General features: G+C 38.5%; 1 protein-coding gene across 3 annotated transcripts; it reads left to right on the forward strand.

Annotated features, from left to right (window-relative positions):
* Nucleotides 1–3,485: 3,485 nt before the first annotated feature.
* Nucleotides 3,486–15,530, forward strand: ppp1cc (protein phosphatase 1, catalytic subunit, gamma isozyme). Of its 3 annotated transcripts, none has more exons than XM_062051541.1 (8): nucleotides 3,486–3,625; nucleotides 3,845–3,909; nucleotides 4,107–4,238; nucleotides 8,517–8,747; nucleotides 8,962–9,066; nucleotides 10,184–10,407; nucleotides 12,580–12,714; nucleotides 14,928–15,530. In XM_062051541.1, exons 2-8 carry the CDS (start codon nucleotides 3,855–3,857, stop codon nucleotides 15,015–15,017), a joined length of 972 nt encoding a protein of 323 aa, XP_061907525.1. In that variant the 5' UTR covers nucleotides 3,486–3,625; nucleotides 3,845–3,854; the 3' UTR covers nucleotides 15,018–15,530. The 3 variants fall into 3 exon arrangements, with proteins under 3 accessions (XP_061907525.1, XP_061907524.1, XP_061907526.1); XM_062051540.1 differs by having other exon boundaries at nucleotides 3,502–3,631; XM_062051542.1 differs by lacking the exon at nucleotides 3,486–3,625 and adding an exon at nucleotides 3,674–3,753.
* Nucleotides 15,531–15,996: the final 466 nt, after the last annotated feature.

The raw sequence follows: 15,996 nt of genomic DNA on the forward strand, positions 1-15,996 counted from the left end.
ATGAGACTTTTTTTAAAACGACAATAAGACTCCTGCTGAACAAAAATGTTACCGTAATGCTAAAAACATGCTAAACGCAAAGGAAAAGCTAAAATACTGCTTCCGGTTTAATTTCTCATTACATTTTTTTTTAGATTTTTGTGTTTATCTGTATAAATTAAAATCCCTAAAAGGAAAAGGTCCGTGTACCTTCCGTTCATTCTATTTGAAATTCTGAAACGCAACTTTAAAAAAAAAAAATTAGGGCCGTTTTTCGATTTTTTTTTATATATGGCATATTTGAAAACAAACAAAAAGGGGTTGATTTTCATTCAAATGTTGCCATAAAATTGGATTTTGTGTTGTTTTCCTTTTATGGATTTTATTTTTTCCAGATAAACACAAAAATCCAAAAATCTGTGTGATGACAAATTAAACCGGAAGCAGTATTTTTAGCTTTTCCTTTGCGTTGAGCATGTTTTTAGCATTACGGTAACATCTTCGTTCAGCAGGAGTCCTTTTAAAAGAGTCGCTTTAAATATTTATCCAACTTTTTTTTTTCAGAAACGAAAATAGAAAAAATGGTCCGAAATGTGCTTGTTGATTTGCATTTAAGAATTTAAAATAGAATGAACGGACCGTTTTTGAATAGTTTCAGTGGTTTCATTCAGAAAGCAAAACTCTTTTCTAGATCAGTGCACATGAGTGAAATATTTTAATCATGTATTTCTGTTCATAATAATTTTGATGAATATAGTTTACAGCTAAAAAAAAACATAATTCAGTACCTCAAAAAACGTCAAAAAGTTAAACTACTAGTTTGCGTTTTAATAGGCCATTCAACTGGAAACATTTCCTAAAACATTTTTTGGCCTCGTTCTAATTTAAACTCTTGAAATCAAAGATGGTACTGTATATGCTATGAGTAAAATATATATATAATGGTTTAATATAGTGTAGATAGTGTGGAAATTGCATCAGTTTTTAGTTTAAGATGGTCAAAGTAAACAAAACAGAAGTAGTTCAAATTGAGCAAAAAATAATAATAATACTAAAAATGCTCTATGTTATTATTCAATGGCACACTATAAACAGATTGATTGAGATGTTTTGTTAATCAAATGAAAATTTTAAATATAACCACAAATGTGAGTTGTCTGCATTAATAAACAGTCAGAAAACGTGTTGACCCTTAACCTTTAACCTCAATGGATTGCCTCAACAGTCTCGTCAGATGTCCTTTTAAAGTCAATAGTGTTCCACTGACAAATATTAATCCCCAGAAAAGATTAAGAACATTTTAAAAGAAAGTTTGTTACCGTTAGCAAAGAAGTCCAGGGTCAACCAATGATGACGTCATGCGATATTCTATAAAAACAAGGGAAACTTTTTGTCAGGTTCAAACACTGATGACATCTATTAAACAAGACAAGAAGCAAAGAATTAAACACAAACAGAATTCAATTTGGCTCAATTTGAGGAGAGACGCTTGGACATCTGTACCCTTGTACAGTGTCATTACGCTCTGCCAAAAGATTGTACGCCTCCCCCTTTATTTGGACTTTCTCTGACCACATGACAACAGCTGCTTCTAAGGGACGAGGTCGTAAGCAGCCATCGCCTTTGATTACAACAGTTCAAAAGAAAAGGTCATAAACAGTTCACAGAAGAGGTTGTAAAAGAGTTCAAAAAGAGGTTCGTAAAGCAGTTCAAAAAGGAGGTTCAAAAAGAGGTCGTCTGGAACTTGGGCAGATCCTGCCTTCTCTCCGCTTTGTAGTCCTCGGGTTAAAACAATATCTTTCTGTTGATTACAATACATGAAAGAAAACAGAAACACCTTCATGTTGCTTCCCCCCCTACACAGTGGAGTTTTACAAGCCTTCTTCTTGGCAGGTTTCAAAGACAGCTTTTGGTCTTCTCGCTGGGAACTCATTTCAACACAAAGTTTTTGTGATAACTTAGATAAAACTATTCTAACACTTTTGGCGAATATTGTCATCAAAAACTAAATTCTAGGACAGTGGGGCCTTCGAAAACCATGTGATCAATCAAAGTTAATATTCTAATTGATGGCTTTTTGTCTGTTATTTAAATGTATTGATAATCATCAGGTTGTATACATAGTACTGTACAATATATGACAATGTCATGCCCAAAGGCAATTTTAGGGTTCTTTGGGGCCCTCTGCAAAAATTCACAGGAGGCCCGTTCAACTAATGTTTTCACCTGTGAAGTGAAGTGAATTATATTTATATAGCGCTTTTCTCTAGCGACTCAAAGCGCTTTTACATAGTGAAACCCAATATCTAAGTTACATTTAAACCAGTGTGGCACTGGGAGCAGGTGGGTAAAGTGTCTTGCCCAAGGACACAACGGCAGTGACTAGGATGGCGGAAGCGGGGATCGAACCTGGAACCCTCAAGTTGCTGGCACGGCCACTCTACCAACCGAACTATACCGCCTAAGAGGACCCACTGTATGCCTGAACACAAAAATGCCGCTCCCCCCACCCAACACGAACACAAAACACATCAAAATGGGCTCCGCGACGCTCCCGCGCCGGCGCCAACGACAGCCAGCCGCCCCGGACACGATCGCCGCGGAACCCCCACCCGACGGAACAACCCTGACAAGCAAGACCCCCCCCCCCCTCCGCTCCGGGTCATAAGAAACTTCTGAGACCGCTCTGGCTGCACTGCCCTCTGCTGGTTGTTCAGGGGAGTGTGTAGGTCACATTTATTGGTGCATCTGGTTTGTGGGAGGAATGTCTCATCGACACAAAAGCAAAAAAAAGCGATCCACATATGCAAATTCAATACAAATACAAATACAAAATCAAGCATATTTATATTAAAATCTCAAAAACATATTTACAAATACACGTTTATTTATACAAATTCTTGGTTTATTTGTTTGTCACAAAAAAAATGTGTGAACCAGCGGTTCTCACTGCTGCCCCCTGTCTCACATCTATGTATATATATCAATATGATATTAATACATATGCATATATTAATAAATATACAAATGTGATATACAAATAAATAAATAATTTGCATTTGTAAATATGTTTTTGAGATATATTTACAAATACGTGTTTATTTATGCAAATGATTTATTTATTTGTATATCACATTTGTATATTTATTAATTTGTAAATATATTTTTGAGATACATTTACAAATATGTGTTTATTTATACAAATTATTCATTTATTTGTATATCACATTTGTATATTTATTAATATATGCATATGTATTAATATCATATTGATATATATACATAGATGTGAGACAGAGGGCAGCAGTGAGAACCGCTGCCAGACTTGAAAAGTGATGGGAACTTCGGCTCTTTTACAAGGGAGCGATTCTTTTGACGCATCTCCGTAAATTATTCATCTATTTCTTCGACTTTGGTGGTTGTTGCTTTTCTTGGCAAAACGAGTGTAAAATGACTAATGGCCAACCCGGTGCGGCTTTAGCAGAAAAACGAAGATGGGGGGGGAAAAGGAGTCGTTTACCTCAAATACCCGGCTACTGTTATTCACTTAAAGAACTGGATTGTTCGCGAACGACCCATCAGGAGTTTGGGCCAAGGTGCGGCAGAGAAAAGGAGAGAAGGACGCTCTGTTCCCGTCGTCTAGCGTGTGCGAGTAACTATTGTTTATTTACTCACCCTTTCCGAGTCGAAGCTAACGCTTGGTGTGAAATATCTACCAGCCTGGCTACATATTAACCGGCTCCTACCAACATATTTTTCCCGCAACCAAAAAAAGTGACGTAACTAACGTCGGGGGTGCTAACTGCTAGCGGGCTAGCTGAACGCCGAGACCTAGATTCGAATAATCGTATTTTTTTTTGTACAGGAACAGCACAATGGCCGACGTGGACAAACTCAATATAGACAGCATAATCCAACGTCTGTTAGAAGGTGAGTCAAATGTTCGATTTTTGCCCGAATGTAGACGACTTTGCGAGGCGACGTTAGCTTGCGTTGGCTAGCATTAGCTTGTGTTGGTGAAGAGTTGAAAGAGCCGTAACATCTGTATAATAACAGCCTTCAATTTTCTGTTGTTCTTGTGCACATAAGGACACTTATTAAACATTTTGTGTGTGTGTGTGTTCCAGTAAGAGGAGCTAAACCTGGGAAGAATGTCCAGTTGCAGGAGAATGAGATTCGAGGTTTGTGTCTGAAATCCAGGGAGATATTCCTGAGTCAGCCCATTCTTCTGGAGCTGGAAGCCCCCCTCAAAATATGCGGTAAGATTTCCCCCTTAATCAATTTCCTTTTATTTAACCAACTCATTGAGATTAAAATCTCTTTTTCAAGAGCGACCTGACAAAGAGGGCGGCACTAACAAAGTTGCAATAATATTTACAACTAGACAATACAACAGAACAACAGCAGTCAATCAATCAATTAATGTTTATTTCTAAAGCCTAAATCACGAGTGTCCCAAAGGGCTGCACAAGCCACGACATCCTCGGTTCAGATCCCACATAAGGGCAAGGAAAAACTCAACCCAATGGGACAATGAGAAACTTTGGAGAGCAATGGAAGTTGATTGGATCTAGCACACTGGTTCTTGACCTGGGTTCGATCGAACCTAGGGGTTCGGTGAGTTGGCCTTAGGGGTTCGACGGAGCCTCCGCCGCGGAGGTCAAGACACACCCGACTCATTGTGTAAATAAAAACTTCTCTCTATCGGCGTATTATGGATACCCCCAAACAATGTTCCCTCTAATTGTCCATATGCTTGAGCAAACGCAAAAACTCCTTGAGCATTCAGTGGAGCACATGTGAGCGACGTCAGACATGCACATGAACTGTGGTCACACCTGCAGCACACCTGTCCCAAATCTGACTAAATAACAAGTTAAATGTTTTATTATTATAATCAAATGACAGCAGTCATTTTCATGAAGATTATTTTCTAAAATAAGTGTTTTGGCCCACTTTGATTGACAATAACAAAAGATATTGTTTTTCATGAGCTGTGTACTAGGTGGGGGGTCCTGCTTTGGAAATAATTTGTACCCCTTTCAGATATCGCATTTAGGTCTCACTAAAACATTCACATGTTGCACAATGAGATGTAAACATGGGATCATGTGTACATTCCTGTAACTTTCTGTTTGTAAAATATATCTTTATTAGTATTTCTTTAATATAATAACATCATTTCATGATTAATATTTATAAATTAAGATTAAATTAAGAAAAAACTTGTAATTTTTCACTGAAGAAGGGTTCGTTGAATGCGCATATGAAACTGGTGGGGTTCGGTACCTCCAGCAAGGTTAAGAACCACTGAAATTCTAGCATAATATTGTGAGAGTACAGTCCATAGTGGATCTAACATAATAGTGAGAGTCCAGTCCATAGTGGATCTAACATAATAGTGATAGTCCAGTCCATAGTGGGGCCAGCAGGAGACCATCTCGAGCGGAGACAGGTCAGCAGCACAGACACGTCCCCAACCGATGCACAGGCGAGCGGTCCACCACGGGTCCCGACTTTGGACAGCCAGCGCTTCATCCGTGGCCACCAAACCTGCCCCCCCCCCCCCCCCCCACGAGGGAGAGGGGGGCAGAGCAGAAAAGAAATGGCAGATCAACTGGTCTAAAAGGGGGTCTGTTTAAAGGCTAGGGTATACAAATGAGTTTTAAGATGCGACTTAGGTCTGAGGTAGCATCTCTAATTGTTACCGGGAGGGCATTCCAGAGTACTGGAGCCCGAATAGAAAACGTTCTAAAGCCCGCAGACTTTTTTGGGGCTCTGGGAATCACTAATAAGCCGGAGTTCTTTGAACGCAGATTTCTTGCCGGGACATATGGTACAAACAATCGGCAAGATAGGATGGAGCTAGACTGTGTAGTATTTTATACGTAAGTAGTAAAACCTTAAAGTCACGTGTTAAGTGCACAGAAAGCCAGTGCAGGTGAGCCAGTATAGGTATGTACAGTATATAGGTATATAAAGATATATACAGTATAGGCGTAATATGATCAAACTTTCTTGTTCTTGTCAAGAGTCTAGCAGCCGCTTTTTGTACCAACTGTAATCTTTTAATGCTAGACATAGGGAGACCCGAAAATAATAATACGAGACGTAACGAACGCATGAATAATGATCTCAGCGTCGCTAGTGGACAAAGTGGAACGAATTTTAGCGATATTACGGAGATGAAAGAAGGCCGTTTTAGTAACACTCTTAATGTGTGACTCAAACGAGAGAGTTGGGTCGAAGATAATACCCAGATTCTTTACCGAGTCACCTTGTGTAATTGTTTGGTTGTCACATGTTAAGGTGGTATTATTAAATAGATGTCGGTGTCTAGCAGGACCGATAATCAGCATTTCCGTTTTCTTGGCGTTGAGTTGCAAAAAGTTAGCGGACATCCTTTGTTTAATTTCATTAAGACACGCCTCCAGCTGACTACAATCCGGCGTGTTGGTCAGCTTTAGGGGAATGTAGAGTTGGGTGTCATCAGCATAACAGTGAAAGCTAACAGCGTATTTGCGTATGATGTCGCCTAGCGGCAGCATGTAGATACTTAAGAGTGTAAGGCCAAGAACCGAACCCTGGGGAACTCCGCACGTTACCTTGACATAGTCCGATGTCACATTGTTATAGGAGACGCACTGCATCCTGTCAGTAAGATAGGAGTTAAACCAAGAAAAGGCTAAGTCTGACATACCAATACGTGTTTTGATACGCTCTAATAAAATTATTATGATCGACGGTATCGAAAGCAGCACTAAGATCAAGAAGCAGCAACATGGATGACGCATCAGAATCCATTGTTAGCAATAGATCATTAGTCATTTTTGCGAAGGCTGTCTCCGTAGAGTGATTTGCCCTGAAACCGGATTGAAAAGGGTCACAGAGATTGTTAGACACTAAGTGTTCATTTAGCTGCTGTGCAACAATCTTTTCGAGGATTTTCAAAATAAACGGAAGGTGGGACACCGGCCGGTAGTTTACCATGAGGTCAGGATCGAGGTTAGGTCTTTTGAGCAGAGGATGAATGACCGCTTTTTTTAATGCTAGGGGAACAGTGCCAGAGGAAAGTGATAAGTTTATAATATTGATGGAGCTAATAATACAAAAAGCTCCTTGATAAGTTTCCCAGGAAGTGGGTCAAGTAAACATGTTGTTTGTTTTGTCCCATTTACACACCTTAACAATTCCTCTGTTATTTCATCAAAAAGAGAGAGACTATTTTGGAGGGCAGTATCCGTCGTATATACAGTCTTATCTGTGTTAATAGAACCCAGTTGTAGCTGGGATGCGTTGTCTTTAATCTCCTTTCTAATGAGTTCAATTTTCTTATTAAAGAAATTCATAAAGTCATCTGCCGAGTGGGTGGAGCTACTGGGAGGAGTCCCTTGTTGGGTTAGCGATGCTACTGTACAAAAACAAAAATCTAGGATCGTTTTTGTTGAGGCGGATGAGATTTGAGTAATATTTAGCTTTAGCTAAGGTAAGCAGGTGTTTATAAGTTATTAAACTATCACTCCATGCTTGATGGAAAACCTCAAGTTTAGTCGCGCGCCATTTGCGTTCCAGCTTTCTACATGATCACTTATGAGCTCTAGTTTCTTCTGTAAACCATGGGGTACGCCTTTTTAGGGGCCCTTTTTAGCTTTAGCTGTGCTATACTATCAATGGTTTCGCGCAGGGCGTCGTTAAAGTTGTTAGTGAGGTTATCAATAGAGCCTACATAATTTGGGAATGGTGCCATTACCGAAGGCCGTAGGCCAGCAAGAGTCATCGTTGTGGCAGCATTAATGTTGCGGCTGTTATAGCAGTTATTATTATTAGCTTGATGACAATGAGTCAGAACTTTGAATTTTATAAGGTAATGATCGGACATTACTTTAGTACACGGGAGTATCATAACTTTGGAGGTGGTGATGCCCCTGACAAGCACTAGATCTATCGTATTACCGTTGCGATGCGTGGGTTCATTTATTATTTGTGTAAGACCACAGCTATCAATTATAGTCTGGAGCGCCACCCACGGAGGGTCCAATGGGGTATTCATATGGATATTAAAGTCCCCCTTTATGATTATATTGTCGGCGTGAGTCACTAGATCAGCAACGAACTCTGAGAATTCACTGATAAACTCCGAATAGGTAAAAGACACTGCTTCTCAGAAAGTAAAAGTTGAAAGACATTAAAGTGAACGTTTTGGTTTTACACTTGCTACACTGGATGTTTACATTGTCCCTTTAAAGACACGCAACTGTAATTTTTTTTTAAATATTTGCTGGAAACAGTGGATGTTGCTGCACAATATCTTGCCCTTTAAAGATACACATTTGTTGTATGATTAGAACATTTTAGCCTCAACATGGCCTTAATTCCATGATAATATTCTACTGTGAGATTTTTTAAACCGTTGCATCCCTAATACAATGTACAATGTGTTTGGGTACACTCATTGAATAAGCATCCCTACTTTCTTTTCCTCTCAAAAGAGATGACTATAACCCCAGAAGAATGATCTCATTATTTGTCTTTTTCAGGCGACATCCATGGGCAATATTACGATCTGCTGAGACTGTTTGAATATGGGGGCTTCCCTCCGGAGAGCAACTACTTGTTTTTGGGAGACTACGTGGACAGGGGCAAGCAATCTCTGGAAACCATCTGTCTTTTGCTTGCCTACAAAATTAAATACCCAGAGAACTTCTTCCTGTTGAGGGGAAACCACGAGTGTGCTTCAATCAACAGAATATATGGTTTTTATGATGAGTGTAAGTAAGTTATCAAATTTACAATGGTGCCTCGGTTTTCAAACGCCCAAACTTTGTACGATTTGGTTTTGGATTAAAACGAAAAGATACTGAAAAAATGAAAAATTAGGTACCGCTGTTAATTGTTTTGTCAGTCGTCTCAGTAGAATGACCTACTTGTGTTATTGCTTTCAGTGAATGATTTATTGGAATTGTTTTCATTTTAATGTTGCAGGTAAAAGAAGGTACAACATCAAACTCTGGAAGACTTTTACTGACTGTTTTAACTGCCTCCCAATTGCGGCGATCGTGGATGAAAAGATATTTTGCTGTCATGGAGGTATGTTGCTGTCAGAGCCTAAAGTAAATATTTAAAGTACAAACCTGATGAACTAGAGCGTGTTGCAGATGATGAAGTGGAGTTCTTTTAAAGAAAAATAATTGTTGGTGACATTTCAAACAAGTGAAAATGTCATAAGCAATAACATGCAAGGGGTTTGTTTTGAAAATGTGAGTTATTTTCGGAAAGTAAGCATCTGGCGAATCTCTAGAGAAGCAAAGTACAGTGAAAACTGCATATGCTGACTTCAATCGGACCGGCCGACTCTAGTTGACCTAATCTAAATGAGCTATTGTGTGCACGTTTACCTTTGACATAGGCCAAAGACATCCAGAAATTGGTGATGATGAAGAATTTTTGAACCTACTAAACTTTATTGACATGGTTTTCCTCCGTTTGTGTTAATTTTTTGTTTCAATAATTTTTTCAAATGGCGACTTGTACCTTGCCTTCTGCCCGAGTGCAGCTGGGATAGATATTTAACAGAGCCGCTGCAGTAATTTTGTTAAAGTCATGACTACAATGGCAATGATAAATAGTTTGTACATGCACAGACCTTTCTTACTGTGGTTAACAAAAACAATGTAATCGATGCATTCAGTTAGTTGCTGTTGCAGAATAATCCTGGTTAATATGGCCATGCTTTTATTTTGAAGCTTACATTGCACTGAACAGACTGTCAATGTGACGCTGTGTAACTAAACAATAATTGTGTTGCTGTTATTTATACAGAGTAAACGAGGAAGTTGCACTACATAAATACTTCAGATTTTTTTATGGAAATAAAACTTGGGTTACAAATGTTCTGTCGACTTAACAGATTCCACTGTAATGCTACTTTTGTTGACTTCACGACTGTGAAAAGAAATAATGAAAATTGAATTTCGTTCTTGCTCTGTTGTACGTGTTAATCAGAAAGATGTTTAATTGCCTTGAAGGGCTGACAAGAATGGACACTTTGTTAATGCTAACAATTCCCTGCAATTTGTTTTCAGAACAAATGTTCCTAAGTAGTCGCGCTGATGACATCAACCATGTTCATTTGCTTTGCGTCAACCAAATGTCTGCACCGTCAACGTCAGAGTGTTTATTTGTACTTGTTTGCTGTTTTGTACAGGACTTTCACCTGACCTTCAGTCCATGGAGCAGATCAGACGCATCATGCGACCCACTGACGTACCAGACCAGGGCCTGCTCTGTGATTTGCTCTGGTCTGATCCAGACAAAGATGTTTTGGGTTGGGGCGAGAATGACCGAGGTGTCTCGTTTACTTTTGGCTCAGAGGTGGTTGCCAAGTTTTTGCACAAGCATGATCTGGATCTCATCTGTCGTGCCCATCAGGTAATGAGAGTCACCTATTTTAGTAAAATACAGATGGAATTTGCCCTGTGCTGACATTCACTAAACCCCATTTTTGTAACAGTCACCCTTGATCTGCTTCCACTTTGCAGATTTAACAAACTTTTAGTTCTTTAAACACCAGAGCCTGCTGTGCTCGCCAAATGCTTTTAGTATTTTGTATATTCAAAGGTCATATCTCATTTGATATAGGGCTGGACAATTAATCGAATTTTGATTTCAATTTCAATTGTGGCTTCTCACGATCATGAAAATATAATAAGCTAAAAAAAATGATCAATGGGCTGTGCAAAATGCATGCAAATTCCGGCGTATGAGTTGAAAAAAGACAACGTCTACTAGAAGTTTGGGATCTCACCATGGTTACTCGAGGTGGTTGTTTTTTAGATGCATGCAATTCAGACATGGACAATTATAAAATCAATTAGTAAACATCGATAATTTATTATTTATTGTAAATAAAGTAATGCAAACAGTTCTAAAAATTTGGCTGACTGCAGCGAGCCGCCTCACCGAGAGATCCGACCATTTCCTTTACTATTGGGCACTTATGGTCCAGTTTTGCACACATTTTCATTCATTTAATAAATGTGGGAATTAATTTTACTGTTTCTCACTATAAATAAATAGTTTTTTTAAGTTTCTAGTGATAAACGCTTATTTAGTGAAATGAAAAGAAATGTAAAACTGCATAATACATAAATTAAAGATCCATCAGTAACAGATTTTTAATCGAATTGTAGCTCCTTGATAATCATAATCGAATCGTGAGGTCCTCAAAGATTCCCACCTTTAATGGTTACTACTTTTTATTTGACACAGTGATAATTAACGATCACTGGACTCAACTAGGGCTGCAACAACTAATCGATTAAAATCTATTATTAAAATAGTTGCCGATTAATTTAGTCATCGATTCGTTGGATCTATGCTATGCGCATGCGCAGAGGTTTTGTTTTTTGTTTTGTTTGTTTTTTAACTAAACCTTTATTTATAAACTGCAACATTTACAAACAGCTGAGAAACAATAATCAAAATATGTATGGTGCCAGTATGCTGGTTTTTTTTCAATAAAATACTGGATAGGATAGAAATGTAGTTTGTCTCTTTTATCCGATTATTAATCGAAGTAATAATCGACAGATTAATCGATTATAAAATTAATCGTTAGTTGCAGCCCTAGACTCAACTAAAAAAGTAAGGCATACGATTTCCGTCAAGCAAATCCACTGATAAATACAAAACAATATCAGGGAAATTGACATAAATGTGACTAAATTGCTGTCGCTGTGAGAAGTGAAATTTGTTTGGGGAAATAATACGTCCGGGAACGCTCATTCAGCCCCGTAACACATCCTGAACTTAAACAATGTTGAGACATTCACTTGAAACAGCGGCTAAACTACGAAGCTAAAGCTAGGAAGAAGAATCCATAAACCCACAACACATCTCATCTGCATCTCATGTTGTTGTGAACGACATCATTGATGTAACATTAACGTACAAACAGGAGAGTAGCTGCAACTTGGGATTTGTGGCCACAGTTTTTTATTTATTTATGTATTTATTTTTCAGTCCTTTCTTTACTCGTCAAGCTGAGAACAGCAGCACAGCACACTTCCAACTTCACTATAATAGCCAGGTGCGCTACGTCCGGTCTGACCGCGCTAACAAAATAAGGTTTTAAAAAAGAACCTTACACAAGCATAGTGTATTTAAAGCCCTTATTGATACAATTCCACAATTATTATACTTGACCTAAAATATTGGTCAAAATTGTCTAAAGATGTATCGCACCAATAAATGTGAGGATTTTTGTATTTAATTAAGAAACATTTTATACAATTGTATTTGACACAAAAAGCACACACTCTATGGTGGTAAAATAAGTGTAAAAGGTAAAAAACTGAATTAAAAACAAATGGAAAAAAAATAATTGTATTTTTTTTTTTTATATTGCTATTGTTTAAATGTATTATTGCTATTTTACTTGTTGTGGTTTATGTCTTTTTACCTGTTTAAAGTAAATACTTTTTTTTTAAATTATTGAATAATAATATAATTAATCATCATTACAATATCAATCAAAATAATTGTGATTATATATTTTTGCCATAATCGTCCAGCCCTAATTTGATATGTTGTCTTATACAGGTTGTTGAGGACGGCTATGAGTTTTTTGCAAAAAGGCAGCTTGTGACTCTTTTCTCTGCGCCTAATTATTGTGGGGAGTTTGACAATGCCGGTGCCATGATGAGTGTGGATGAAACCCTCATGTGCTCTTTTCAGGTGAGGGACCTTATTATTTTTTTTAGAAAATATGGATTCAGTTGCAGCAGAAGTGAAGTCTTTTAAATGTATTTGTTCACACCTAAGTAAGAAATACTGCAAAATGCAGTGCACTGTCACTACCAGGAAGTCAAAAGACACAAACTGGTGAGTGCACAGTACTGTACACTAACCTCAACACTTACCATTGGCTACGTAATGAAGGCAGGAGGGACTACCAAACTTTAAAATATTTTTTGTAGCATTTTTCTCCTAAACCTTTGTTTGATCGTGTGTGTTCCTACACTCTTAAAGCTGCTGAAATGTGAATTAATTTTGGAAATGGGTAAAGTAAGAAGTGGGCAAGTAATCGATTATCGATAGATAACAGCACTAAACCATTACGAGTACAGTGTACACTGTATATTAGGGGTGTAACGGTACCTGTATTTGTATTGAACCGTTTCGGTAGGGGGTTTCGGTTCGGTTCGGAGGTGTACCGAACGAGTTTCCACACGAACGTGTTATGTAGCCTCCTAAGCTAAAGTCTTAAGAAGCTGCTCCGCTTCGTTCTGCCTGTCTCTGTCAGTACTCTGCAGCACCCAGCATTGTCCCACCCACACAACCATCTGATTGGTTACACACTCAGCGGTAACAGCCAATCAGCAGTGCGTATTCAGAGCGGTAACAGCCAATCAGCAGTGCGTATTAAGTGCATGTAGTCATTGCTCCAGCGTCATGATGAGCAGGTAGGTGTTTAGCAGGTAAGCATCAGGCAGCGGACTCCCCCCAAATGATAATAAACACCTCCCAGTCAACTACTAGTAACATCACTATGAGCACGTTGACGTTCTAGAAACATAAACGGCAGCTTCAGCTCGCTCGCAGTCCTGGCTTGAGGTGAAGGCTAATTCGCTTTTAGCGTAACGTTAGCTCATTTTGCGGTGTGTGTGTGTTACGGACAGCAAAGCCCTGTCTGTTATTTCACTTTACCTTTTTCTGTGTTGATTGAGCTGTGTTGAAGCAGCAAAAAAGGACATTATGTTAAATGAAGAGTTTCTGTCTCTGATAGTTGATATAATAATGTAACTGCATCATTAAGCCTACATGAACTCGATAGTGTTCAGGGATGAATAGTCTCTCCTTTTGCTATTGTAGTATTTTTTTTTCAGCTATAGTTACATTAATCATTAGTAATGCAGCAGCCTAGTTTTGAATGGCAGGGTCCCTGCTATCACATGTTGATAAAAATAGAACATTTACATAATAAATCAACTACAGACTTCCCAAATGCTGTAATAAATTAAGCATGATGAGTTGACTTGAAACTGTTTAATGTTGCACTTTTTATATGTAGAAGAAAAGTTGTGTCATTTTATTTAATCTGAGCAACAACTTGAGGCAGTTTAATGTTGATTAACGTGGGCAGAATTATTATAGTGTTCCCAATGTTAAAAGGATAAAGCCATTTTTTACAAATTTGGTAAATAACCAAAAAATGTACATTTTGTTGTTTTCTTACTGTACCGAAAATGAACCGAACCGTGACCTCTAAACCGAGGTACGTACCGAACCGAAATTTTTGTGTACCGTTACACCCCTACTGTATATTGAAGTGCACTGATGGAAGCCCAGCGGTACCTTGGATTTTTTATGCCCTACTTTTCATATGATTTGGTGATTGACAAAAAGTTAAGCCTAAATTTTGCCCAGGTTTTTCCATACCGTCTGTTTACAAACATTGCACATAACTGTGCCTCAAGTGGAATACTTCCTTCAGTACACTTTAATAAGTACTTAGTTCCTAAGTGTGTGACAGTGTAGTGCTGGCCCAAATCCATTACTGTCATTGCGCACTCCCTAGACGTTATGATTCCAATATTGACCTTTCTATTTTTATTCTCTCCTTTAAAAAGGGAATTGCAACCACTCTAGTTGGTTCCTCTTTTTCGGCTATGTAGTCAAAATGTTGACTATTGTCTGTCACTGCACATTACCCATTTTGGATGTTTTGAGTGCAACATCTGAGTACTGACAGTGTACTGCATTTTGCCCTACATCACTTTGTGACATTTGTGAATGGAGATACAGACCAAGCTGTCTTCACCAACATCTCTCCTTACTTACTGCTAATAAGAAAGGATACATTAAACAACTATTTTGCAGACAGTGCCAAGTGATTAAGAAGTGTACATATGAAATCAATTGTATAACTTTGTGTATTGAACTTGTAGATTTTGAAACCAGCCGAGAAGAAGAAGCCCAACGGCAGCCGTCCCGTCACTCCCCCTCGCAATATGGTCACCAAGCAAGCAAAGAAATAAAAGGATTTGTTGTTCTTCTGTTGTCCCCATCGTTTGAGGGATTGGTTAACCTTAATGTTGCCAGTACTGAAAAGATTTCCACTCTCACCTTAGGAAAGCAAAATATTGAGTTGTTGTCCACAGGGGTGAATTTGTATGTCACCATGAAAACCTCAGGTGTTTTGCACTCCATTTTGCAGCTAGACTTTGCCACATGACTGTTGAATCAGGACAAATGTAACAATAATGCTACTTATGCACAGGAATGCCTTGTTTAAAGCGGTGCACAGTTCAAGCAGTTCCTTTTGTCATGTCATGTTTTTCATTGTTTTATTTCTTCACTGTCAGTAAAGGCTGTTAATAGCCAGAAACAACGGCGAGCATCACAAACACCAGTCGACTATAACTACTTCAAGTTTAGTACAGACTCATTCACCTCTTCACATTTTTAAGCCCGTGTTGTACTAAATTATATGAAGAAAGGAGCACTCTTGTAATGTTTAAATCTTTCTAATAAACTTTGAGTGTATTTAAGGGGGGGGCTCTTTATTGAATGTTGAGTCGTCAACATGTTCTGTATTTTAAAACTGATACTGCTGGATGAAACACTTAGCATCATCCATGAATACTTTTTAATATAGGCAGCACGGTGGAACAGGGGTTAGTGCGTGTGCCTCACAATACGAAGGTCCTGAGTAGTCCTGAGTTCAATCACTATTATGTTAGATTCACTATGGACTGGACTCTCCCACTATTACGTTAGATCCACTATGGACTGGACTCTCACTATTATGTTAGATCCACTATGGACTGGACTCTCTCACAAGGTTTCTCATTGTCATCCAATTGGGTTGAGTTTTTCCTTGCCCTGATGTGGGATCTGAGCCCAGAATGTCGTTGTGGCTTGTGCAGCCCTTTGAGACACTCGTGATTTAGGGCTATACAAGTAAACATTATTGATTGATAGGTTGATTGGCAACACTAAAAATGGTCCCTAGTG

This window comes from Entelurus aequoreus, linkage group LG06, assembly GCF_033978785.1.
Source record: "Entelurus aequoreus isolate RoL-2023_Sb linkage group LG06, RoL_Eaeq_v1.1, whole genome shotgun sequence".
NCBI lineage: Eukaryota > Metazoa > Chordata > Actinopteri > Syngnathiformes > Syngnathidae > Entelurus > Entelurus aequoreus.